At 46.3% G+C, this 25,218-nt stretch overlaps 1 protein-coding gene across 1 annotated transcript; it reads left to right on the top strand.

The window, feature by feature from the left end:
- Positions 1–416: 416 nt before the first annotated feature.
- On the top strand, positions 417–25,190 carry LOC141474552 (TOG array regulator of axonemal microtubules protein 2-like). The gene is made up of 17 exons (XM_074162502.1): positions 417–678; positions 1,368–1,603; positions 2,382–2,554; positions 3,798–3,844; positions 5,620–5,804; positions 5,943–6,093; positions 7,030–7,185; positions 8,870–9,011; positions 10,709–10,814; positions 14,110–14,345; positions 14,818–14,976; positions 16,003–16,120; positions 17,071–17,174; positions 18,504–18,708; positions 19,837–20,053; positions 24,285–24,371; positions 24,952–25,190. The coding sequence occupies exons 1-17, from the start codon at positions 417–419 to the stop codon at positions 25,188–25,190; spliced, it is 2,823 nt and encodes a 940-aa protein (XP_074018603.1).
- The last annotated feature ends 28 nt before the right edge of the window (positions 25,191–25,218 follow it).

The raw sequence follows: 25,218 nt of genomic DNA, 5'->3' as shown, positions 1-25,218 counted from the left end.
CTGCTTGCCCATCAGGTCAGATCCTGAGGATGGCTTGGTGCTGTAGAAACACTGGCAAGGTTTGCCTGCATGCTGAGATGTCTTTCTGCTTTCCAGAAACACCAGCAGCACTGTGTGGGTCTTTACTGGTAGTCTTTACAGAAGCCAATGCCTGAAATGAGAATCTTTTTTTCCCCCTGTTACCAGTGCGGCCTTCGACCTCTCTCTCCTGGCTTGCTAGCTAGTGCTGTTCAGAAGAATTAAAATGATGCTAGTTTTACAAAAAACAAAATCAAACTGATACTAGGAATGATTAAAAAACCCTTAAATGCCTCACTTTATTAGATTTGTTGATTGTAAATGTGTGAGTTCAACTAACTCACTTCTTCCCTTTTACCTTATCTACAGCTTCTTTTCAGTGTGTATTAACAACCAAGATGAAGAAACAGCTGAGTTTATGGGATGGAGTTCAGAAACCTGCATCCTCATGCAGCTCTCCCCTGAATGGCTGGGTCAGCGAGGACAGTGTGTGCCACCTCAGCTCTGGGGATAGAGGTGATCTCTCCCACCTTTTTCACCAAGCCTTGACCCAGGACTCCCGAGAGAGGGAGGTGAGCAGCGCTGCCCTGGAAACCGTTAAGATCAAGGAGAAGCTGAAGAGGAGGAGGATGTCTGAGGGTCTGATAGCCTCAGAGAGAGGTAAGGCGGGAGCCTGCCCACTCTTCTGCGGGAAGAAGGGTCTTTTCCCAGCCTAGAGAGCTAGCGCACTTACCCAGTGAACAGTTCATAGAATCATAGAATGGTTTGGGTTGGAAGGGACCTTAAAGATCATTGAGTTCCAACCCCACTGCCATGGGCAGGAACACCTCCCACTAGACCAGGCTGCTCAAAGCCCCATCCAGCCTGGCCTTGAACACCTCCAGGGATGGGGCAGCCACAGCTTCTCTGGGCAACCTGTTCCAGTGTCTCACCACCCTCACAGGAAAGAATTTCTTCCTAAAAGTTCACCCCCACGTGTGCCCCCTGCAATAACCTTCCCTGCTTTCAGTGCCCTGTGTAGCCCTCCTCTTGCTGTAGGGGTGTACGACTGTGCGACAGGGAGCGGAGAGGGAGGGTCTATGTGCAGATGACTTGTTCTGGGTCACCACAGGTCCCTGGGCTCCCTGCTGTCTGATGGAAGCCCAGAGGACCAGGGTGTTCCTCTGGTGGGTCTGGAGAAGCGGGGAAGTGTCGTCCTATAACCTGCTTCAAGTGGCTGCCAGCATGAGCATGTTTCCCTGGGCAGTTATTTAGAAGTCTGCAAGAAATCTGTCCAATGAAATATCTAGCGTCAGGTGCATTGCGTTTGCAGTGCTGCTTCTATTATACTTTGTGTCTCCGTTTTGCAGGCCTGGCTGACTCCAGTATCCCTCCAGGGATTTTCCTGAAGCCGGTACTTTGCCGCTCAGGTTCCCAGAGGCTCCAGCGAGCCTTCAGGCCTGTGCCTCCCATCCAGAATGGCCTGCCTTCCTCAGAGCCCAGCAGGATGATCAACGGAGAGCAGGAGCATGGGGAAAATGGCACAGGCTGTGTTGGCAGTGATGGGAATAACAAGGAGTGGATGTCCGAGGGAGAAGGATATAAAGTAAGGAAACCAAGCCAAATCACGCGTGGTGGATCCACAGGTTATTTCCTGTAGGCAGAGCTCTCAGATCTTCTTTCTCTGTGGTGCAAGCCCAGGGAAGCAGCTGAGCCCAGGAAGAGCTCAGCTGGACATTGCGTTCAGGCTGTCTTTGCAACGTGCCAGTGATGGGAACTGGCAATGTTGGTCATGGGCAGTAGAGTCCAGACAGACCCCATCCGCTCAATTGCCTCTGCAGGAGGGACAGAAGCCACAGTTGTTTTGATTTTGCTGTGGTGGGCAGGAGATGGCAGCTGAATAATAGCTTTTGTAAACAGGACGACCAATAGAAGTGCACTTGATTTCAGCCTTGCAGATACAGGCTATCCCTGCCATTAACTCTGTTGGTCCCCCCACTCTTTGTGAGAACTTGGCTGGAGTTCAGCAAGGGCTGGTAGGGCCTTTAGGGTCAGTGGGAGGAGAGTGATCTAAAGCCATTCCTGTACCATCAGAAAGGCTAGCAGAGGCAACGGCATCCCAAAACACCCTTAGGACAAGCAAATGGATGCCAGGTGGCACACAGCCACAGCCAGAGATAAGCAAGGGGATAGAGCTGGCAACAGCGTGGGACACGGTCTCTCTCTCCCATTTCCCTTTCCATTGCCCATCCTCGGCCCAGCTGCTCCATCAGTTTGACTTTTCTTTTCGTGCCAAGTCTAGGTAAAAGCATGGCTAAACGTCTTGTGGCATCAAAGAGGAAAGCTGGATGCTTGAGCTGAGCACTGTGTTCTTCTGTTTCCAGGCTTTCCTGCCACCCTTGTATTGCAGTAACGGGGATGGGAAGAAGTCGCTGGGAGCAGCTTTGATTCCCCCTATCCCTAAGTCAGCACCACCAACTGATGAGGATCCTGGCAGGGCTGCAGTGCCTCTCCCAAGCTCTCAGCACCTGGTTTTCCAAGAGGACCTGGAGATGAGGTAAGCCAAGGTGTCTGCTTCTCCAGTATGCCGTTTACCTTGCTCTTCCTGTCTCGTGAGGTTATTCTCCACAGTCAGGTCTCCAATAGATTTATGTAAACTTCTGTACATTCCCCTTTTTGGGTATCTATGATGATGCTGCACAATGTCAAAACCAACATCACACACCCTAAGAGCAGGGGCTGCAGAGGGGAGAAAGAGGCAGGACTTCAGAGGACCTTAAAAGCAGGTCCTCTGCTGGACTCTGATACTGACTCACTCTGTAATCTTTGTGGTGCCATTTGGGAACTGCATTGCACGGATCTGCATACAGCATCTGGTTTTGTGTGTGACCTTTGACTGCCAATATCTGTACCTGCAAGTATATGTTAGGGCAAATACTGGCTACTGTTGAGCTGTCTGCTGTAAACGTCAGTCGTAACCTCTACGTGTCTGGGCCTTCGCTGTGAAATGAGAGCCCAGATAAACCTCTGCTTATAGATGTCTAATCCTATAGATGTGTGATATTCACATATGGTTTAAAGGTCAAGATGCTAGAGAAGATGCTAAGGTGAATATGCTAGAGAACAGGTTATATGCCTGTAACTGATGGAAAGGTATTTGCTTGGATATGCACGGGGAAATCTAGCTGTCAACCTTATCCTAGTTACAACAGTAAATAGGGAGTCATAGCAATACAATGCCAATTTAAAAGCTTCAGCACGGCTTTTAAAGTACAATCAGAATATACTTACCTAACACCTGAGTGGGAAAACCCCTTTTTCTTCTTGAAAGAGCAGGGAGATGTAATATTATTCTCAGGAGACGTCAGTGGTGTTACCATGCAAACAAGATACTCTCATCAGTTTAAGGCATAGCCAGGCAAAGTTAGGCTTCTGCAGCAGTATAAAGGTAGCTGCCCTCACTACAGCCTTATGACTGGCTTGACATCTCTTGCCGATTCAGAAAAGATGTAGGTAACAGTCACAGTCCCTTAGCTCCAAAAGGAGAGACAGCAGAATTGCATAGTTAAGGCCCAAACTGAAGAATGATTCCTGTGCTTCAGCTGGAGCTTGATGAGTTGTGTGTGACTCCAGCAACTGAAAGTTTAATGGCAATTAATCAGCTTGGCATATTCTTGGTTTTATGGGTTGCATTTCCTCCTTCATCAGAACGACCTTGCCAAGAAAGTTTGCCTCCTTTAACACTACCCCCCTTCTCTTTCTAGCTTCTCATATATTCTTTTATCCTCAATTTTCTTAAGGCCAAGATCAGGCAGCAGAAGTGAAGAGAAGACCCTTAAACCTCTAGGTAAGTACAGGACATGAATGCCCTAAAATGAACACAGGAATCCTGACCGATAGGTCGCACTGCGAAAGTCTGGTGGAAAACCAGCCTGTAACTTTTTTCAACTCCTTGATGTGCTCACATGGCTCCCCCCAGAGCCCAGTCTCTGGGAAATGTGCTTTGGAATGTGCTTTGGTGATCCAGTGAAAATGAAAATATCTTTTATCTCCCTGTGTGCTCTCTCCTGTCACAAAGGTCAGAGAAAAATGAGGTGTTTTGCATGAAATGAGAAATGTTCCCACTCCTTCCTCCTACACTTGAAGGAGAAAACCTTCCCTTGGAGCAGATTCTGAACTAAATCCTTTGAGATCTGAAGCAGATTCACCAACACTGCCTATTTTTGCACTGGGAGAAAAAGTGAAACCTTGTGTGACAGGAAGTCCTTGTGAGGACTTACATCCTTGTGAGGATTAACAGAGAAAGAGACTTAAAAAAGGATCCAGCCTATGCCGAATCTGAGCTTTCCATCCTCTTAAAGCACAAGCCTAAATTCAATGCCGAGGAATGAACTGAGGTTTCCTTTTTGCAACTCATTTCCCTCAAACCACATACGCTAGCTTTATGATTCCACATCTCTTCCCTTATTCTGTCTGCATACATCAATACAGCAAACTGAGGCTGGGGTGGGCTTCTCCCCCCTCCCTGCATTATCACTAGCATTAAGAGTTCTGCAAGACAAGGTGTGGCACCTGGGGCATCTGCATCAGCCAGTACTTTTAAGTTGAAAACCTCAGTGACACTGTTGCTGTCCCTTTGCCACATGTGGGTTTGTAGCGATAGGAGAGATGAGAATTTAACAAATAATTTTGCTGATGCAGCAAAAGGACTGAGATCCACTGGCCCCTCAGCTCCAGTGTTAGTTCTGCTAAATAATGGGAATGCCCCACAGGAATGATTCCTTTATTGCTGATACGCGGCTGGGATGCTGAATGCAACTAGGGAGAAGTATTGCTGAGTAAGGTGACGTTTTTTGCCAGATACATTCTGGACTAGAAATGAGCTATATCATTAAACCATCTCTCTCTGTCTTTTATTATTGACCTGACCATTCCACAGGGGAAAAAAATCCTGATTTAGGAAAGTTATTGCCTTTGTACTGCTTGACTATCCCATGATTTTATCATCTGTGAAGCCATGTAAACAATGATTAGTTCTCTGAGTTTGAACAGCTCCGTTGGAGAGTATTTCAGAATGAACTACACTGTGCTATTGCCATTAAGAAAATCAGCCTTTAGTGAGGCTGCCCAGAAATTGGGATGATCTGCTGCAATTTAGAATGAAACCCCTTGGGGAAAATGAATTCTAGCTTCCAGAAAACAATTCTGGGTTTGGTAACACTCTAGCAATCCTAAGCTTTTCTTTAAATGCCCTCTAAAACATTCCAGCAAAGAGGAGGAAATGTTCATTCATACCTCTACAAAGGCATATAGCTATTAAAAACCAGGAGTTCTTTTCATAACTGGGAAAAAGGGGATGTTTACTAAAATCAAAATGCATGGGGACAGATAGGAACCTTTTTGGCAAGGGCAATCTCCCATCTCTCTGCTCTTCTCTGTCAAACACAGCTGCTCTCCCTAAGCCCAGGGCTGAGGCCTTTATCATGTGGTAGGTTTGAGTCTGACGGCCAACAGAGCAATGTCATTTCTGCTGCCAGTGCAATACGGCAGTACCCCAACTGTTTGGAGAGGCGGTATGTTCCGTATTGTTCCCCTACACAATCTCTATCTGTGTCTTAGCAGAGCTCCAGCCTCTGGAACCCGTCTTGCCAGCTCTCCGTGTTACTGGCGGTGTGAAGTCTGCTGGGCACTTCCGTGAACATGTGCCCCCGTTAACAGGCCTCCCACTCAGCCAGGCCAAGCAGATGGATCACCCTGTAAACCCTCGCCTTCTGAGCGACGACGACTTGAAGGACAGCAATGGAAGGGTAAGGGCTAAGGACAGGGGTGATGAGCCTTCCTTTTCAGTTGACTGCTCAGTGCTTAGCACAAAATGTCACTGAAAATCATCATCTTTGTCTCTTGGGGTGTCTTTATGCTTAATGATGTATTTCCATTGCAACTAGATCCATGTTATGTTGTCCAAGTCAGCTCAGAAGAAAATACACCAGAAGCGAATGAGAGAGATGGAGCTTTTGCGTAGAGAGAGGGAGAAAGAGAGAGAGTCCTTGCAGCTTCCTAGGCTGAGTGTTGACCCTGGGGATGCAGCTGAAGAAAGTAAGTGGTTGCTATATTTGGTTGTGGGCCTTTATGTTCACTTGCTCGCTATTTGCAAAGTGTTGCAAATGTTTATGAATGAGACTGGAAAGCTGTTACACTTGCATCTGAGTGGAATTTAGAATAGGATTTATTTCTGCTTTTCAAAGAAAAATACAGAGGCAGGAATGGTCTTGCCCGTGGCCCACACTGAGTCAGTCACAGAATATCACCTACTGGATAATTCTGTTTTGCAAACTACATTGGGCCATCACACTCTTTAATTGAGAGTAGCCTCCAGGAAAGGTGAATGGGGGAGTCCAAAAGAATGCTTTTCAACCAAGGTGCAACCTGGAAGAAACAAAATTAAACTATTTCTATTTAAAACACAAAACATCTTGCTCACGCAATAGGACAGGCTATTATGCTCACACCACTCCCTGCTGGAGGAACTTGCATTGCTGAGCCGGGCTGGAGCCCTTAGCCAATGCTCACGTTTTCCCAAATGAGCAAGCAGCTCTGCTGACTTTAATTGCAGCTGAGGGGCTCCGATTGTACCGCTGCATGCGCTACCAGGAGTGCAGCCGCAGCAAATTTCAGGGGCAGCACTCAGCCCAAGGGCATCAGGCAAGGTTATCTGCTCTTTCGCTTGCTATTATTTTCTAAAGTACTGGTGAGGAGCGCCGAGGTGGGAGCCCCAGAAATGTAACTTCCCTATCCGGCCTCTGGAACAGGAAAGCAAACACAAAGCAGGAGTGACTTTTCCTCATTTCTGAGGGAAAGTGTCACTGCCTTCTGTGATCACTCTCCCACAATAGTGTGCGACTGTTATGGCTGGAGTTGTCTGGGACAACCAAGGGATGTTACCCAGCTCCAGCAAGGTTTCTAGCCCTTTCCAAGCCCACAGCCACCTTGTCCAGCACTCTCCACTTACAAGGTCTTCTGTGGTCTCTGCAGGTTCTGGCCCACTGCCTGTCAATGGGGCAGTTTCCATTTCCCCCGGCACGAGCAGAGAGAGAGCTCCTGCTGCCTCGGGCAAGCGGACCAACAGGCCCTCACTGCCCAGCATCCCTGTCATCAGCCAGGATGGCAACTTCCCACGCAAGCCCTCAGGTGAGCCTGCTGCGCTGCAGCCCCCGCACCAGCTCTTGCCTTGGAGCACAAACTGCCTCATTCCTCAGCCACAGGCAGGATCTCAGCTCCCACGTCTGTCCTGAGCACTGAGAGCAAACCTGCTTTGGATCCACTCCGGCCTGATGATACCGGAGCGGTTGGTGCTTACAGTACATGAAGCAGTGGTGTAAAGCCTTAAGCTCTAGCTTTTGCCTGTACTGAAAGACCAAAATACAGCTCTGGTGCCAGGAGGCAGCTGTAACTGCAGGCCTGAGCTCCGGTGCAGTCTGGCAGGGTGTGCTCGCTGTGCACATATGTGCACCACCACAAACAATTAGCCACTTGCCGTCCTGGCCTTCTGCCTGGGCTCTCTTTTCTGCCTCTCCTGCTTTCCTACTATTCCAGCAAGGCTTGTCTCTGCATGGAAGTTAGTGACTCGGTGCAACCATGCTATCGCAACTACAAGCGCTTAATGGCTTCTAGCCTCTCTCATCTCACTGCCTGCCACAAAAATTGGGAGCAAGCCCTGCCTCTTCTGTCACCCCACCCAAATACGGTGGCCGTGTGTAGCAGGTGACGTACAGTAGAGGCTGCCTGGTGCTCCCAAGCTGCTTGCTACCTGCAACAAATACACAGCAGGTGGCCAGTACATAGTGATTCTCATCTCTCCTTGGTGGGTGGCCTACCTTGTGTTATGATCTTGAGTAGCCAGAGTTAAGAAAAAGGGAGCTAGGAATGAGTTTCATGGTGATGCTACTCAGATTTTCAACATTGACCAGGACTAGCCTGATGTGGTTCTCCATTCCTACTGAATATACGTGTGTGTGTATATATCTATCTCATATTGAATATATGTATATGTACATACTCGTGCAGTGACATCACTGATGTCAGTGACAGTGCTATTGGTGACATCCAAATTAGTCCCCATGTGAATATTTTTGATTTTGCAGTTCCTCCATCCTCCATACTTTGTAGAACACGCGAGGTAGCATAAAACCCCTGCCGAGTCCATAGCAGTTCATCTAGATTCTGTGCAGTATTTATACTCAGTGCTGTTAGACAGCTCACATATTTTCATCTACACTTTAGAAAATGAGCTTTTGAGGGCAAGACATGAAGGCTTTGACCTACAGTGCTTTTGATGACAAATAGGTTTCATAGACAAATGAATCTGTCATCTGAATTTTCTTATACCCTGTATATTTATCGTCAAGAGAGTGTTTCCCAACAATTTGCATCTATATTTACATATTTTTATTCTCAGTTCACATTTGGAAGGCGTTTTTTTACAACTATCTAGACTAGAAATTGCATTTTTCCACAAGAGAAAGCTTAGGCATTGCACAGTTTGCAAACAAGTACGTTTGATGACAAATAAATTTCACCTCACCATCTTCAAAACGCAGCCAGTGGGTACCTCTGAAACAGTAAATATTCATAACACTTGGAAAATAGCAAAATCCATAGACTACTACTTTCCCAAGAGTATGCTAAAAGAGTATGAGCACTCAGCTGCCTGCTGTCTAGAATACTTGAAGTAAATGGAAAGGAAGTGTCCGAACCAATGCTGGTTTGCACCCATAGGTAATCTTGGCTGGGAAATCGGGTTGCTGTCTGCTTGGCGGTGGGGTGCCTTGCCCCGGGGAGTATGCGATGGGGGTGTCTGACTGTCTCCTTACAGCCAACTCGCTGCCAGCCATTGCTCTGGACACCCTAGATGGGGGAGAGGAGCCAGAGAGTGGGGACGCCCAGGAAGCCAGGCCCTTCCCTTGCCCACAGCAGGCGCTGCTCAGTGCGCTCGCAGGGCTCAGCAGCGACGACTGGTAAGAAATCCCCTTGTTTGCTCTTTTTCCCTCTCAGTGTAAGTTAGAACTGGTTTTTTCCTAGTGCCTCTGATCCCAGACACCCAGGATGTCCAAAGGGAACTCGTGAAACCGCTCCAAAGCGGTCACAGTCTAAAGATGTAAGAGCAGCCTTGTTTTTTTCCATTAGGAATCTTGCACTTCTAGACTTCAACTTTTTCCTCCTCACTGCTTAGTACAGGCCCAAGAGGTTTTGTTGATAATCCCAGTGTGTCCTGAAATTAGACACAGGCAGGAGGAGCCTTGACAAATTTCAGGTGATATCAGTTGTCTTTTTGATTTCTGGGTCAGCATACACTCACTGGGTCTCCATTCACACTGGGATAACCATGAAAAATCTTCCGTGATGCATCTCCTTGCAATCACTTTGTTCTGCTCTTCTCTCTTCCTTCTTACTGTTTGGAGCCCTGTGAGGTGCAAAGAGCTGCTGCAGGTGTGGGGGTTCTGGGTAACACTCAGGGACCCTAGTGGGGACGTGTCCCCAGTCCTGCCCTGTAGTCCTGGTGAACCAGTGACTGCATCATGTGCCTTCAGGTAGCTCAGGTCCTTCAAAAAGAAAGTGCTGAAAGATGTGGGATTTTAGCACTTTTAAATAACGTGTTGCTGTTGTGGGTGTTATTTTAAGTAGGGATGTTCTGGAAAATCCCACATTTTGGCTGTTCTTGCCTAGGTGTGGAATCTTTTAGGACATACTGCCATATTTTTTGGGGGGGGGGGGGAAGGCGCAGTGGGGAGTGGACACGATATGGACACACAACTAGACTGCAGAGTGCAAACTCAGCTATTGAGTGGCAGTGCAGACTGTCACTCCTGAACTCACCTCTGGGGACAGCGAGAAGGGAAAAAGCTCCAGTAGCAGCCAGGTGGGACAATATCGCAGGGACAGGAGGGTACAAGAAACAGAAACGCGGCACACTCTCCCAGCCTCTAGGAAGAAGCAACATAGGGACTTTGTGTGCCAGGGGTTTTGGAGAGGCTGTCTTGTTTAATGGCCACAAATTAACCTATCCACTCTGAAACTATCTATTTGCCTTTTGGATTTATGTACGCTTTTAACCACCACAGCAGTCTGTGGCAACAGGTTCCAGGATTTAATGAAGCGCTGTATAGAATCATAGAATCATCCAGGTTGGAAGAGACCCTTGGGATCATCGAGTCCAACCATCTACCCTACACTACAAAGTTCTCCCCTATATCATATCCCCCAACACCACATCTAAACGGCTCTTAAACACATCCAGGGATGGTGACTCAACCACCTCCCTGGGCAGCCTATTCCAATGCCCGACCACTCTTTCTGTGAAAAATTCTTTCCTAATGTTCAGTCTAAACCTACCCTGCTGGAGCATGAAGCCATTCCCTCTCGTTCTGTCATTAGTTACCTGTGCGAAGAGACCAGCACCAACCTCTCTACAGTGTCCTTTCAAGTAGTTGTAGAGAGTGATGAGGTCTCCCCTCAGCCTCCTCTTCCTCATACTAAACAGTCCCAGCAAGCACCTTATGCCACCCACCTTAAGCACCTTATGCACTTATACCACCCAGCAGTATGACAAGCACCTGCCTTTGTTTGTTTGAGCTGACACTCTGGTAATTTCAGAGGGTGCTCTCCAGTTCTTGGGCGGTGAGAAAAATCAATCTTTTTGGTAATTACCTTTCAGGCAGCAGAAGGCAGAGGGACTCCTCAGCATCAGGCGCCTGGCTATCTGCCACTCAGAAGTCCTTCTTTGTAGACTTCATGATGTTTCCCTGGCAGTTACCAAAGAGGTAAGAACATTATGTTTGTCCCCCACATACCTCGTACACGGGACGTAGAGTAGATACATCCTTGTTCATTTACATGTGTGCTCAGTGTCTGCCCTCATTGCTATTTTTAGAGTTCATTTTTCTAATGGCTATGTCACCTATCTATATGATCTGCCTGTACGTGTAGCTATATTTACTGGTATGGAGGGTATTTATTGGTATGTCTCTTTGTGTGCTGCGTGTCATTATAATGCAATATACAAATGCAGACACTAAGACACTACTCTGGTCATTTTAATCTGCCACAGCCCAAGTCTCTGTCCAAGCTGTAATTGAACTCTGTAGCTTTTGCCTCCCAGCTTCTTCCCACTTTCTCCTCCTCCTGCTCAGAATTCTGGGGGATTGACTGCAGGTATCTATTTTCCAGTGTTTCCTGATGATGTCTTCTCCTTCTTCCCTTCTGTGTGCTTCTTGGTAATTTGCCCTTTCTGTTGATCTGTTGCCTCTGTGCACCGGTGGAATTTTGCACTGCAGCCACTGGGTGTTTGGAGTGACCTGGCTGTGGGATTTGCAGGGCAGTTGCACGCAGCTTCACTATCTCATCTCTCAGTTAACAGAGAGGTCTCAACCTAAGCTCCTTAATAACATCTGTGGCTGTATTTCCAACTTGGCACTTGACTGTGGCCTGAACCAGGCATGATTGCCAAAGGTATTAAATTTTTCTTTGCTTGCAAAAGACAGAAAGACTTCGCTCATTTCCACGAAAACCAGTCTTTCTATCCAATATTTACTGACGTCGGAGGCTTGAATGCCCCTTGTGTTGTTGGACTCTTCAAATCTTTCTGATTAGATACGCAGGACTTGGATTCTCCCCCTCTAAGATGAGGGTTAGGAGAAGGAGCCGTTTCAGCTTAGCTCATCTGATTTTTACATCGCTTTTATATTTCTGAGGTAATTTCCTCCTCTTTGCTCTACACACTCATGTGCAGAGACATCTTTCAGCTTTCATTTCACTCCAGTCCCAGATTTTGCTTTCACAAGCACTTCTAGCACATACGGTGTTCATTTTTATAATAAGCACAACAAAGTCTGGCAGAAAGAAGCACTGCTCTGTCCTTCCAAGTATCTTTCACATGAAGCACATGACTCAGAGATGCCTCTTCCTTACCCTTGTGGGAGAGACTTTTGGAAGCAAGGATCACTCCCAGAGCAGCACTGAATGCTGTAAAACCCCAGTGATTGCAGCTGTAATTGCATGTGATCTCCAGGATCCTTGAGTGCCTTGAGTCCAACAGCTAGGGTTCTCCTGAGTAGATGGAGCAGCAGATGGACTCAAAATGCCTGCTGCAAATTAGTGTGTAGGCCTGAGCTCATATTTTTTGTTTCCTGGTTGAGTGCTCAAACTGACAGTGCTGCAGTTTTTGACAGGAGGAAAGTATTACTTTTCCTCTATCTTGCCTTTATGAACTACGCCTTTATAGTTTAAAAAAAGGCCCTTGTTTAGTTTTTTTTAATTTTTTATTTTCAATAGAAGGACCTAAAATCAAAGCAGTACACATTGTCGGCTAAGTAGCACACTTTGTTCTAGAGGAAACAAAAATTTTTTAGGCCTGTAGTCTTATTAAAATTCTATTTTATAAGCAGGCCTGAGGCCAGAGAAGAAGTTGGTATCAGAGTAAGTGTGTTTCTGTGCTTGTGGTTTTCTGCTTTTGCCATACTCTTATGTTACACCTGGACACAGCAGGAAGTCTTGTTGTTCCTGGGACGTTTGCCTAGGGGAACTGGCGGACGAAGTTGCTAAGCCCCTCTCCATCATATTTGAGAAATCGTGGCAGTCTGGTGAAGTTCCCACTGACTGGAAAAAAGGGAACATAACTCCAATATTCAAAAAAGGAAACAAAGAAGACCCGGGAAACTACAGGCCGGTCAGTCTCACCTCTGTGCCTGGCAAGATCATGGAGCAGATCCTCCTGAAATCCTTGCTAAGGCACATGGAGAATAAAGAAGTGATTGGAAACAGCCAACATGGCTTCACCAAGGGCAAATCGTGCCTGACAAATTTGGTGGCCTTTTACAATACTGCCACAGACTTGGTAGACAAGGGCAGAGCGACTGACGTCATTTACCTGGACTTATGCAAAGCATTTGACACTGTCCCGCACGACATCCTGGTCTCAAAATTGGAAACTCATGGATTCGATGGATGGACCACTCGGTGGATAAGGAACTGGCTGGATGGCCGCATCCAAAGGGTTACAATCAATGGCTCAATGTCCAGGTGGCGGCCAGTAACGAGTGGTGTTCCGCAGGGGTCGGTACTGGGACCAGTACTATTTAACATCTTTGTCGGTGACATGGACAGTGGGATAGAGTGCACCCTCAGCAAGTTTGCTGATGACACCAAGCTCGGTGGCACAGTTGACACGCTGGAGGGAAAGGATGCCATCCAGAGGGACCTAGACAGGCTGGAGAGGTGGGCTCGTGCAAATTGCATGAAGTTCAACCAAGCCAAGTGCAGGGTCCTGCACCTGGGACGTGGCAACCCCAGGCACAAATACAAGTTGGGTGGAGAATGGCTGGAGAGCAGCCCCGAGGAGAAGGACTTGGGAGTGCTTATGGATGAGAAGCTCAACATGAGCAGGCAGTGTGCACTGGCAGCCCAGAGAGCCAACTGTGTCCTGGGCTGCATCAGGAGAAGTGTGGCCAGCAGGTCTCGCGAGGTGATTCTGCCCCTCTACTCTGCGCTCGTGAGACCCCTCCTGGAGTACTGTGTCCAGCTTTGGAGTCCTCAACACAGGAAGGACATGGACCTGTTGGAACGGGTCCAGCGGAGGGCCACGAGGATGATCAGAGGGATGGAGCACCTCTCCTATGAAGACAGACTGAGAGAGCTGGGGTTGTTCAGCCTGGAGAAGAGAAGGCTCCGGGGAGACCTTATAACAGCCTATCAATACCTGAAGGGAGCCTACAGAAGAGCTGAAGAGGGACTCTTTGTCAGGAAGAGTGGTGACAGGACAAGGGGCAATGGTTTTAAATTGGAAGAGAAGAGATTTAGATTAGATATAAGGAAGAAATTCTTTACAGTGAGGGTGGTGAGGCACTGGAACAGGTTGCCCAGGGAAGTTGTGGATGCCCCATCCCTGGAAGTGTTCAAGGCCAGGCTGGATGGGGCTTTGAGCAACCTGCTCTAGTGAGAGGTTGGAACTAGATGATCTTTAAGGTCCTTTCCAACTCTAGCCATTCTATGATTCTATGATTCTATGAACTGATTTTCTTTACAAGGTAACTCTTACATTTCTTCTCGTAACTTCCTCAGGTGAACAACCTCCGCTCAAAGGTGTCTCGCTGTGCGATCGGCACTCTTGGAGAGCTCTTCAAGACCACAAAGAAGCACATGGACCATGAAGTGGATGATGTTACTCGTACCTTGCTCCAGAAGATGGGGGACTCCAATGAGTTCATTCAGAAAGGAACCGATCAATCCCTGGGAATCATGGTGGGGAGCGTGACACCAACACGCGCAATGATGGCTCTCATGGCTAGCGGAGTCCCGTATGTCAATCTTCTCTTAGTGATATCTATCACCTTAAATTGTGTGGGCAGGGGGAAGGGACAGGAGGCAGAAGGGGAATGATGGAAGGGAAGGGTATCTGCAGATTTGGAGATAAAAAGGTGGAATAAGCCCCAATCCTGCTGCAGCTCTGTCTGTATAGTGGGAGACCTCTGATGAGTCAGCATGAACTGTCTTTCATGGCCTTCTTTCCCAGAGTTAATTTCAGGAAAGAAATTGACTATCAACTAGTCCAGGGAGATTGAGTTCCTCCCTCTTCCTTGCAGGTAGCCCCCTGCACAATGCCAACTTTGTGTTTATCTGAGGACAGAAGCTTCTACAGTTGGCCAAAATTGCAGCCAGGACACGTGGCTCCTTCCCCCAGCAATGACAGGAAGCATGCTGTCACCGAGGCCTGTGCTTCTGGCCCTCCTTTTTCCCCCTGCCCCTCAGTGTGTGTTCTCTCGTTCCCAGCCACCGCAATGTCCTGGTGCGGAGGTGTGCGGCCAAACACCTACTGACAGCGATGGAGCTGATCGGAGCCGAGAAGCTCCTCTCCGGCGTGCCTTACAGCACCGACCTGCTGGTGCGCACGGTGGTGAAGCTTGCTCAGGACTGCCATCAGGACACAAGGTGATGATCTTCCTTTCACCTCCCCAAATCTGAAAACTGTTCCATGTCTGGCTAGAAAAGATAAAAACCATAAAAGAGTGGAACGTAAGTAAATATGAAGCAAGTTACTTCACGGCGTGGTGAATGTTGCTGGGGAAACGACTGTACTGGGTAACATGAAGGGGTCCAGTAAGAAGGACCATTGCCAAATTCCTGTGACTCGAATGATTCTTTATTCAGATCAACTGAGATCAGATTAGCCAGTTACACAGTTTTGTTCAGTCTTACGTGCACAATCAAAGCTGAAGTGTTGGCCATTGTTCGTCACTGAAGGATCCCAAACATCTACTTCTGGTAAGGTTAAGACTGCCCTAGAAAAATTCCAGCTGTCTTTGTATTCAGTCTTTCTAAATCCCTTCTGCAGATTTAGATGCCTATGATAGCCACAAATTCTTCTTCCCAATCATCGTATCATGTTGTTGCCAGTGGCTGAGTGACCTCCAGATTTCCTCCTGAAGATAGCTGTATTTTCGTAGTAGAAAAACCACACCAAAAAAATAAACTTCCAAACTTGCTTTGATTATTAATTTGAGTTGCCATTAATAGATGGCAAGAACACATGAGCAACTAGCTGCCCATGTGCAGACGTGTAGGATAGAATAATAAATAGTAAGCATGAGGTGATTTGTCCTAGCATCTCCACCAGGTAAAGAAAGGTAAATTCTTATGCAATGGCAGCAAGACACTGCAAATAAGCCACAACAGCAAAGCAGGAGATGTGCTGGAGAGTGAAATTGTATTTTCCTGTTTCCCTGTGTTTTCCCTCTTGCGTTCAGCTGGCAGCACTGTGCAGTGGCAATAAGTGGAGATAAATAGCTCTCTTTGCTGAATAGGTAATACCTTCTCATTAGGGTATTACACATGACAAGTTTAAAATATCTTATTTTATTAACTCTTTTCCTTTGTTTATTCAAAAGGCTAGGGAGAGAAGACAGTAATAGTCCGTGGAAAAAAACCAATCATTCGTTTCTCTCTTTCCTGTATTAGATGTTATGGACGGAAGATGCTGAATATGTTGATGAATCATCAAAAATTTAAGAAGTATTTGAAACAGTCTGCCCCCTCACATGACTTGTTGGATGTTATGGCAACAATTCAGCAGAAAGTAAGTGCTTGGCAGGAGAAATGTCTCCTTTATGCAAGTATTGAGTTTGCTAATATGAGATTAAACAGACCTAGTCTTTCTTTATATCATTCTTTTTCCGCTAAATCATTTTCTTCCTGGGAATAAACTGTTGATCTTTAGTCTGTTTAACTAGAGAAGAAACTATTATGGTTAGAAATAAAGTGGATGTATTATGAATATCAGCCACAGAGAGGAAAGGGATGTAGGAGAAAATGGTTTTGCCTTCAAGTGTAAAAAAACCCAATACCACCCCGCCACGGACCCTCCCAATAAAGCAAGGAAGTGAGAACAGTGCTTCTGAAGGTAATAGAGGCCTTTGCAACAGATGAAGGAAGCAGTAGTGCCGAGAAAATTTCCAAATATACAAAAGATGAACAAGGCAATCATAATTAGTACATCTATTGTCTGTATTCTGGGAATGCTGCCCTGCTGTCATGCACTGCGGAGCTGGAAGAAGCTTTGTGAATTCAGCATCCAGTGACAAATCATCCCTATTTTTGTTGTTCTTTCATTCCTCTCCATTTACAGCCTAGAAAAGCAATGAGCCTTTGTGCAGGAACAGGGAGAGTAAGTGTGATCCAGACCAACGCCCAACACAATGGGCCAACCTGTGGAGTCCAAAAGTGTCCCACTGTTCCCTTTAAGAAGGCTTGTTCCCTACCAGTTCGCATTATTCTCATTTGTGCTCAAGTTTAACAAATGCAGGATCTTATACTGCTGCCCAGGATGGTAGCACCTGTAACCTGCCTTGGGTTATTGAAAACCAACAGTAGACATCACGGAATCTCTGGCCTGTCTCCCTCTCTAAGTTATGAAGTGTTTTCCTAAGCCTTTCTTGGTAGCAGTGATCCGGGTTATAACTTGTGTTTTAAACAAGTCATTTGCTATATTATCTTCTATGATTCATGTGTTTTTATATACCCTTGTAGGAGACAGAAGAACATAAATGTGAAGCGCCACCTGCCAAGGACCGCAGGAAGTCTAAGAACAGTGGCTTGACGAAGGCCCAGGACAACTTACCTCACGATGGAGGGTACTGAGCACTTGTGTTATATCTGACAATGCACATGACAAGCTTTACATGTCTCTTCCTCAGTAAAATCTTTCTGGTGGAGATCAGCCAGAGGTTGTTTCCTTGCCCTAAAAATCTTCTGTGATAAAAAAAGTCTGCTTCTGCTTTAGGCTGAACACAGCTGCCCTTGGAGGGTTTTCACAAAAACTGAGAGAGGGGAAGAGACACCCACTGGTTGCAGCTCAGAAGATCCAGTGCAGTGGCAAGAACAGTGTTGTGGAGGCTGTGGGAGGGTGGTGTCTCTGCTGTTTGACTCGGGACAAGAATACCCTGATTGAAATTACTTATCTGAGCAAAGTCCTTTTTAGACGGCTGGTTTGATGGGAAGTCCCAGTCTAGAACCAAGATGCCATTCCCAAAAGTAGCACTTTCCGTGCATGTGGTTTGGCCTGGCTTTCTGGCCCTCAAACAGTACCAGCAAGACAACACCTGAGCAGTTCTGGTCAACGGACGTCTCAGCATGGCCTTTTTCTGTAGCTATTCCTGTCACTCAGACCCACTACTGGTTGGTTGATGCACACCATGTTTTTCCCCTCTGTGCTGCAGTCAGCGTTTGAGAGAGGAATTTGGTCCTTGCTGTCTCCCCGTGCCAGTGGGAGAGCTGCTTGTACCTGTTCTCCTCTGATAACAGAGTGGCTTTATTTAGCTCTGGTGTGCTCAGCAGTGGCAGGAAGGTGGCCACATGCCCCACTACCATGGTCAGGATCTCCCCATGCTCATGGCAGAGAGAGGCTGATCCAAGAGAATTGCTCCCACTGGGTTTGTTAAGCTGTGGATCCAGTCCCTAGGGGAGCAACAATGTAAGCATAGTAGTGGGCTGGCTGGCTGCTGGTTTTGCCTCTCTTATTGATCCTCTGGATCCTTTCAGATATGCCCCTTAATCTGACTGGGCAGGATTCATCTGTTGAGATGCACCTGAGCTATTTATCCAGATTCCAATACCTGTTGTAGAGACACTTCTCCAGAGTGATTAATTTCCTAATAATACAGGCACTTCCCATAAGGTGAGGCATTTGAACTTTGAAGTATTGCCTATTTTTCCCCACAAAGGGATGCTAGATGAGTACCTGGGAAGACATCTGAAGATAATGAGGTAAATCCCATCCTCAGTGCCTTGGTTTTCCTAAGTAAGCACCTAGCAATAATGTTACTTGCAGATTGTCTCCTGTAATGATTGTCACAAGATCCAAGTTGCTTTTCAGATCAGGATCTAGCTGAAATCACAACATTAGGAAGCTTCCCTAAGATGTTTTCTTCACCAAAAGGTCTTACCTTGTTTTTATTTTCCAGTGTGAAGTCTGGCTGTGACGTACTCATCCTGCCCCGTCAGTCAGTCCGTCGCACGTCACTTCAGACTGCGGAAGAGACAGAACAGCTCACGGAGCTTTACAAGCTCCTGACAGCCAAGGACTTTCGGACACAAATAGAGGGAGTGATGCTCCTCTTAGATTACTGCAAAAACAGGCCCCAGCTCATCTCCACTAACATCGTCCAGGTGTGTAGGGCACCTCTATTGCTCCTTTCCCATTAGTTCCTTCCCCAAGCCTCTACCAGTAAAGTTAACTCAATGAGTCTTGACTCTATGTACTGGTTGTTTGGGAGACGCTGGTCCCTTCTTACCCAAACTAATTTAATTCAACTCCAGGCTTCAGGGCAAATAATTTCAGTGCAGATGTATTTCTCTGGCAGGTGCCTAGTGGTGCTGTTCATGAGATGATGACAGAATTTACTGTTGCTGTAGCTTCTGCTGTCTCCAACTACCAGTTCGGTTGAAATAAAGGAAATCCAGCCACTGAAAGCTGGCAGTTATTCTGTAGAAGAAAAATGGCTTGGGATGGGGGAGAGAAGTATCAGGCTGGGTTGATTTAAAAAAAACCAACTCTGCCTATTCACTTCTGTCCTCATCCCTTTCCTGTTTGGGAAAGACTGTTCACCCTTCCCCGGAGTCCTTTTTTCTCTTCAGAAAGAGGAGTAAAACGGCTAGAGACAGATCTTCTTTTCCTTCTCCTCCCAGCAGCTGCTTTTTTCCAGAAAATGGTGCCTCATAATGTGGCTGTCAAAGGACTGAACCTGCTCTCGTAAGAACTGCACAGCACATTAAACTTCAGAAGTCTACCTGTTAGCCAGACAAATGGTCTGGATCCTGAAGAGTTCATCAGAGCCCTACACTCCTCCAGACGCAGGTTCTGAGAGAGATAAAACAAAACTTGGGTCTCATCCAGACACAGTTTTGGCAAAATCAAAACGACTCTCAGTACTTGAGACAACTTTATGGAAGAATGGGCATTGTAAACACCTTTTTTCCCACTTCTACACCAAAGATACTATTTTGCATTATTAAAATGGGATTAATTTACTGATTAATAGGTAAAGAGAAACACCGTGTGAACTATCCTGTCCCCACTCAAAGCTCTTAATATAAAATATGAAAATCTCTTCAACTAGCATGAGGTTGTGCAACCGCTACAGTGCCCACAGGAAAACAGTGAAATTGTGCCAGCAAGTCCTGACCCAGCAGAAGGGATTATGTTCATTTTTTATATTGCTGGGTTCTTGTTTCTACATCCCTTCTTGAAGCAAAGACATTTTAATCCAGCTTTCATGTCATTTGTTTTCTTAACAGATTTTCGATATTTTCATCCTGAGACTTCAGGATTGCAACAAGAAAGTGAACCAGCAGGCACTGGAGGTCCTGGCTTCAATGATACCCATACTCGGAGGTGCCTTACACCCAGTGCTGGTCTCTCTGGTAGCAGCAGTCACGGAGAACCTGAACTCAAAGCACTTGGGGATTCACAGTGCAGCTATGAAAGTGCTGGAAGCATCCACTGCTCACCTCGGTAAGGCTGCCCTCTGGCACTGACTCTCTTTAACTGTGACTCCTCCATCCCATAGCCAAATGAACACTGAGTTTGTTGATAGCTGTTGTTGCCTGTGGAGCCTGTGGAAATATCCAGCTGCTGCAAGGTGTTTATGAAGTCCTATCTGCATTCTTTCTATCCCAAACTGTTTTATCATGTTGTGACATGCAGCTGAATGGATACTGCTTATCACCTGGATCATATGTCTGATTATTAATTTGGTAGAGAGGACATTATAAGGGATTATTTTAAGTTTCTGCCAGAAGAGTGTGAGGGAAGTTGACTAGCATCTGTGACGATGGTTTTCCCCCTTCCTCCTGTGAAATTGCATGCATTTTGTTTTTACTGAATTGCATTTCTAAGATGTGCTTTCTGTTACGTTTACCTCCACTAAAACAAGATGAAAGGAATGTGCTTTTTCCCTAAAACACACTGTGGCAAGGGTGGTGGAGGTTCTTTGTTCTCGCTGGCCTTCGTTCCATGCTCTGGCAGTGGTGGATCTCCCGAGCAGTTGTGTCTGGCCTCTTCTGACCCCACTATGACAAGCTTTGAACAGAGTTACTCATTTTGCAGTTTCAGGTAGTAGGTTTCCCACGTAAAGCCCAAATGAAAATGTAGTTTTGAATTCAAAGACTGAGACCTTGAATTTAATAAGATACTGCATTATCATAGCAGAGATCAGATGAAGGATGAAAGATGAAATGCTTGTTCCATAGTCAGCCTGGAGGTCCCCACGTGTCGCGGGTTAGGAATGTCTTGGCTCCCCTCTTCCAGAAGGGTAAGGAGCCCGTTATTGTCTACTTTTCCGGACGCTTGAGCACGGGGACGCAAGTATGCCTGTTGATGTAAAATATGTCCCTGCAGTAGGGAGAGGTTGAGGTCCCGATCTGCCCTGTGTCCTGAACCATATGGCCCACTGCAGGTTGCGCAGTGCGTCTTCTGCTGCCTACCAGGGTCATCCTAAAGCTCTCCAAGTCCCTCAGGCTGGTTTCGGCTGGGAGCACCTGCCCTGCAGAGTGCACCTCCAGCCCAGAAGCTGCGTGTTTGCATAGGGTGCAAATCTACTACAGAAAAGCAGGTCCCATATAAAGACTTTGAGTTCTATGGTCGATGCCAGGTTTGCAGATCACTCGTGTCATTTATGTTATATATCAAAGGACCTGAATTCCTGCAGACTGGAACTGTGAGCTGGGTAACCAGAAGCTGTGGTAGAGCGCTCCTTATACACCAGTTCCCAAACAGGCTTGAAAATGTACCAGCATTTAACCAAACTCCCAGGAGCATTTGGCTCTCTGCTGCTTGTCTGCTTTGGTACAGAAGGAGCTGAACAATAAATCCTGGAGTACAACTTTGCTAGAATTCAGGGACAAAGGGATTTTTGGAGGTTGTTTGGGCCCAATTTGACTTCCCCCAAATGAATTGCTTTGCTGTTGGCACGAAGGGACACTGGCCCATCAGGGCTTCTGCAGAACAGCTTCCTGGAAGGCTCTACATTATGGGCATTAGCTGGTCCTGTCTATTTTCCACCTTTCTTCTTTGTCTTCTTTTTTTAAAGGGAATTTATGATTTGCCAAGTTCATTTCTTTAGAACAAACAGGTATAAATCCAGCTGTAAATGATGGCTTGTTCCACATGTTGTTCTGCGTGGGGCAAGATTGCTATAGCCAATAACTACATAGCCAAGGTCTGCTGTAAATTCCCTTGCCACACAGATTTATGCCGGCTGTGAAAATGCAGCACTGGGTGAATATGCCTGAAAAATTTAGTGTTGAAGAGGCAGGTCTTAAAGGGAAATTATCAGCTGCCTTGCGGACTCGGGGAATTTGCTGACCTGCTGCCTTTCTATGTCCCAAGTACAGAGCTGTTCCTGGTCACAAAGTCAGGAGAAGGGTATGAGACCCGTACTGCTCTTGGCCTTTACCCATTTTTTGTGGTGCCTGGGAGAAGGCTGGGGAAAAGCTGCAGAATCCTGCTAAGAGAGGATGTGGCAAACAGTTCCCTTCAGGGTTTTGTATGGAGCTTTCTGTCCTTCCCCTCTCACCAGTTCTGAGAGATCACTGTAAATTCTTCCACACTGGCAGATGTCAGAACAGGAGCAAGGCACATCTATCTCTCATCACACTGACTTTACCCAGAGACAGGTTCAAGCACACAAGGTGGGATATATTTTTTTGGTTCTGCTTATTTTTATGGATGTTTGCAAAAATTCAAACAGGCAACTGAATCACAAATATTTCAAAATTCAGGACCTGGGGCTTTAGTTGGGGGAAGGAAGGCTCTACTGGAAAAATGCATGAGTGAAAGCTTCCCACATGCTTTAAAACTGTCTACCTTGACAATTTAAAATCAAGTGGCAAATGACAAAAAAAACCCCAGAGGTCTAAAGAATTGTGCAATGCCTCTAGCTTAGAGTGAGTGAGTGCAATCTGTGTTGACATGTCTCAGATTCTGAGTTTTAGATGAGACTTCTTCATCTGTCACCTTTAATGATCCATGCAAAAATGCAAGCTGGTTAGAAAATTGCTTGATCACTAATGTAAAAACAAAACCAAACCCATCCCTGAGACCAAATTCTACCTACAAACAAACAAACTTGCTTTCAAATAATGCCTGAATCGTTTATTTAGCTTAACCCTGACATTGGCTTGGACGTTCCCAGCTGAAGGCCACACACATTCATTAGCTGTGACCTGGGACCCTAATCCCACTCAAGGAGCCACCTTGTAGATGGGGGTGAATCAGCAAATCAGGTTTAGCTAAAATGTAGTGAGAGAATTAAAGCTGAGTTAATAAGAACTGAACTGCCTGCTGCCTTGTTTTCTCTAACAGCCATTAAAAGCCCCTCTGTCTTTAGGCCTCCCAAGGCAGCTAAAATAATGGTTGGGTAAATTTGCTATTTGACTTGAGCTTTACTGTTTGAAAATGCAGAGGGCATTTGAAACTCTTAAATTGGAAGGTGAATAGTGCCTATAGACTTAACTTCCTAAAAACCAAGCAAAAAACCCAATTCTTCCTCACCTACCCAGAACCCAACTGTTCCCTTAAAAATCTGTGTAGATACTGATATTAGTGATCAATTACCATTTTGTGCTCCTTCAAGATCTCCAGATCTCAGGGTGGTTTTTTCAAAGCAGCAGCTGTAAGGTAACCCTCTGGGGAGGAACAGCAAGTGTGAAACAGCGTCTGCCAAAACTGCAAGAGTGAGGCAAAAAGTGCAGTGTCTGTTTAGAAAGGTGAATGAGAAGAGTGTAATTGCCAAAAGCAGCAGCTTAATTAGGATAGCAGGATCAATTCTTCACTGCAGGCTTGCAAGAAGATCATTAGGGACTTCCTTTTTGTATCTCTAAGTGCAAAAAGGAGCACTTAATAGCACAGTGCTACTTAAAACCACATTGGGATTTGTCTCTATAGTGGTTCACAAAGAAGTAGGTTGCCTGCTTTATTGGTGCCACTCCTGGTGAGGACGGCAGGTATCGTAGCGCATCCCATGTGCGTTCTGCCTCCAAGAAAAGCTTTGCTTGGCTTATCAAAGTGGTAAGACTGGGGGTTTACAGACCAGGCAAGAGTTTATGAATTGTTACAAGACCCCAAATCAACAACAGGCAGCACAGGAAAAACTAAAATACATATGACACGCAAGAATTGGGAAATCAGTTCATTTTCTAGTCTCTCTGCCAAGATCTGATTTCAGAGATGTTACAAGAGTCCCCAAGAGCAGATGGTGTTGCAATGAACAGTAATTCTCTCTTGTAAGAGTAACTTGGAGTCTTGTCCATAGATCCCATCAGGTAATGTAAAAATTTAACACCAGCTTATCCTTAAAGTGTGAATGGATCTGTGGACTTTTGAGACTTCTCACCCTTTTCTTTAGGGGAGGGAGGAGGTCACTTCTGCAAAGCTCCAAGATGCAAAACCTTCTCACTTCTTACATGTGATTTAACTTTTGATGCCCTGATGTGAAATGTTTAACACAGCTCCTTATACAGCAGTCAACTTTGGATTTACAAATGTGAAATGAGAGCTTTTCTTTTTGAATTTAAAATCCTCCCAAGTAAGCTGGAAGGAAAGAAAAAGAAAACGACTCAGAAACTGGCTGAAATTTACTTTATTTTACAAAATGCACTTACGTCTGTCCTCCCTACCCCCCCCCCCCCCTTCTTCTTTCATATGACATCAGAAGAGTGAGCAGAAATAAATGTTTCTCTTTCAGATAACGCATTGCTGCTGCAAACCTTGGCCCAACGAGTGCGTTTCCTCAGCGGCCAAGCTCTGCTGATTGTCACAGAACATCTCTCAGGTATCGCCTGCTTCAGCTGATCTCCACTTCTAAGTCAAGGTGTCTTCAGAGGGAGTATTTAGAGGGAAAATGCCTCTGAATAGACAGTGCAGTAGCTCATCAAACACCAGAAGATCCTGAGCTTGTCCCTCCTGCAAAACACACGTACTAGGTGTCTTTGGCAGGGGTTTGCCTGGCTGTGGTGGAGGCATGAGATGAGGACGGTGCTCAGGCTCCAGCACTGAGCTCCCCCTGGGGCATCTCAGGACCCACCTCCAGGAAAAGAGAGGGGCTAAAAATACCCTGTCTGGCTCCTCACTTTGAAGGACAGTACAGTAAAGGTCATGGAGGCCTATAAGAGGTCACTTTTCAAAAGCAACAAACCATCTTTTAGAAAAAAAAAATTGTGGCAACTGGTATTTCTAAGGATCAGTTTCTCTTGTCATCAGTGAATGATCAGCCACTGTTGCCTGTATCTGGGTCATTGGGCTCTTTGTGCTCGCTGATATTAGCCAGAAAAGGCTTCCAAGAACCAAAAATCAAGGTAGCTAGTTGTTTGCACTCAGGTTATTAAGAAGCGTGTCTCTCTTTCCCCCGGCAGTGCTTGTGACATCTGTTTATCCCCGAAAACCCCTAACTGTCAAGCGCTACATCCTGCCCACCCTCTGGTTCTTCCTGGAAAACAGGATCCTGCCTGTCCGAAGCAGCAACGTCAGGGCTGTGGTCTCCAAGCTTGCAAACAGCCTCTACCAAGTGATGGGCTCCAGGCTGAAGGAGTACGCCGCCAGCCAGCCTCAGTCTGTGGCAAAAAACTTCTTGGACATTTTTGACCCAACCTGAAGGTTGGGTGAGGGCTTGGTGTGCTCCA

This window comes from Numenius arquata, chromosome 2, assembly GCF_964106895.1.
Source record: "Numenius arquata chromosome 2, bNumArq3.hap1.1, whole genome shotgun sequence".
NCBI classification, from domain to species: Eukaryota; Metazoa; Chordata; class Aves; order Charadriiformes; family Scolopacidae; genus Numenius; species Numenius arquata.
The sequence above is the reverse complement of the archived record's forward strand: the minus strand, read 5'-3'. Positions and strand labels throughout refer to the sequence as shown.

Coding starts and splice junctions, on each gene's coding strand:
- LOC141474552 (XM_074162502.1), top strand. CDS start 417: ATGAAGAAACAGCTGAGTTTATGGGATGGAGTTCAGAAACCTGCATCC. Junction 2,555..3,797: donor CAAGAGGACCTGGAGATGAG/GTAAGCCAAGGT, acceptor AATTTTCTTAAG/GCCAAGATCAGGCAGCAGAA. Junction 20,054..24,284: donor AGCATCCACTGCTCACCTCG/GTAAGGCTGCCC, acceptor TTTCTCTTTCAG/ATAACGCATTGCTGCTGCAA.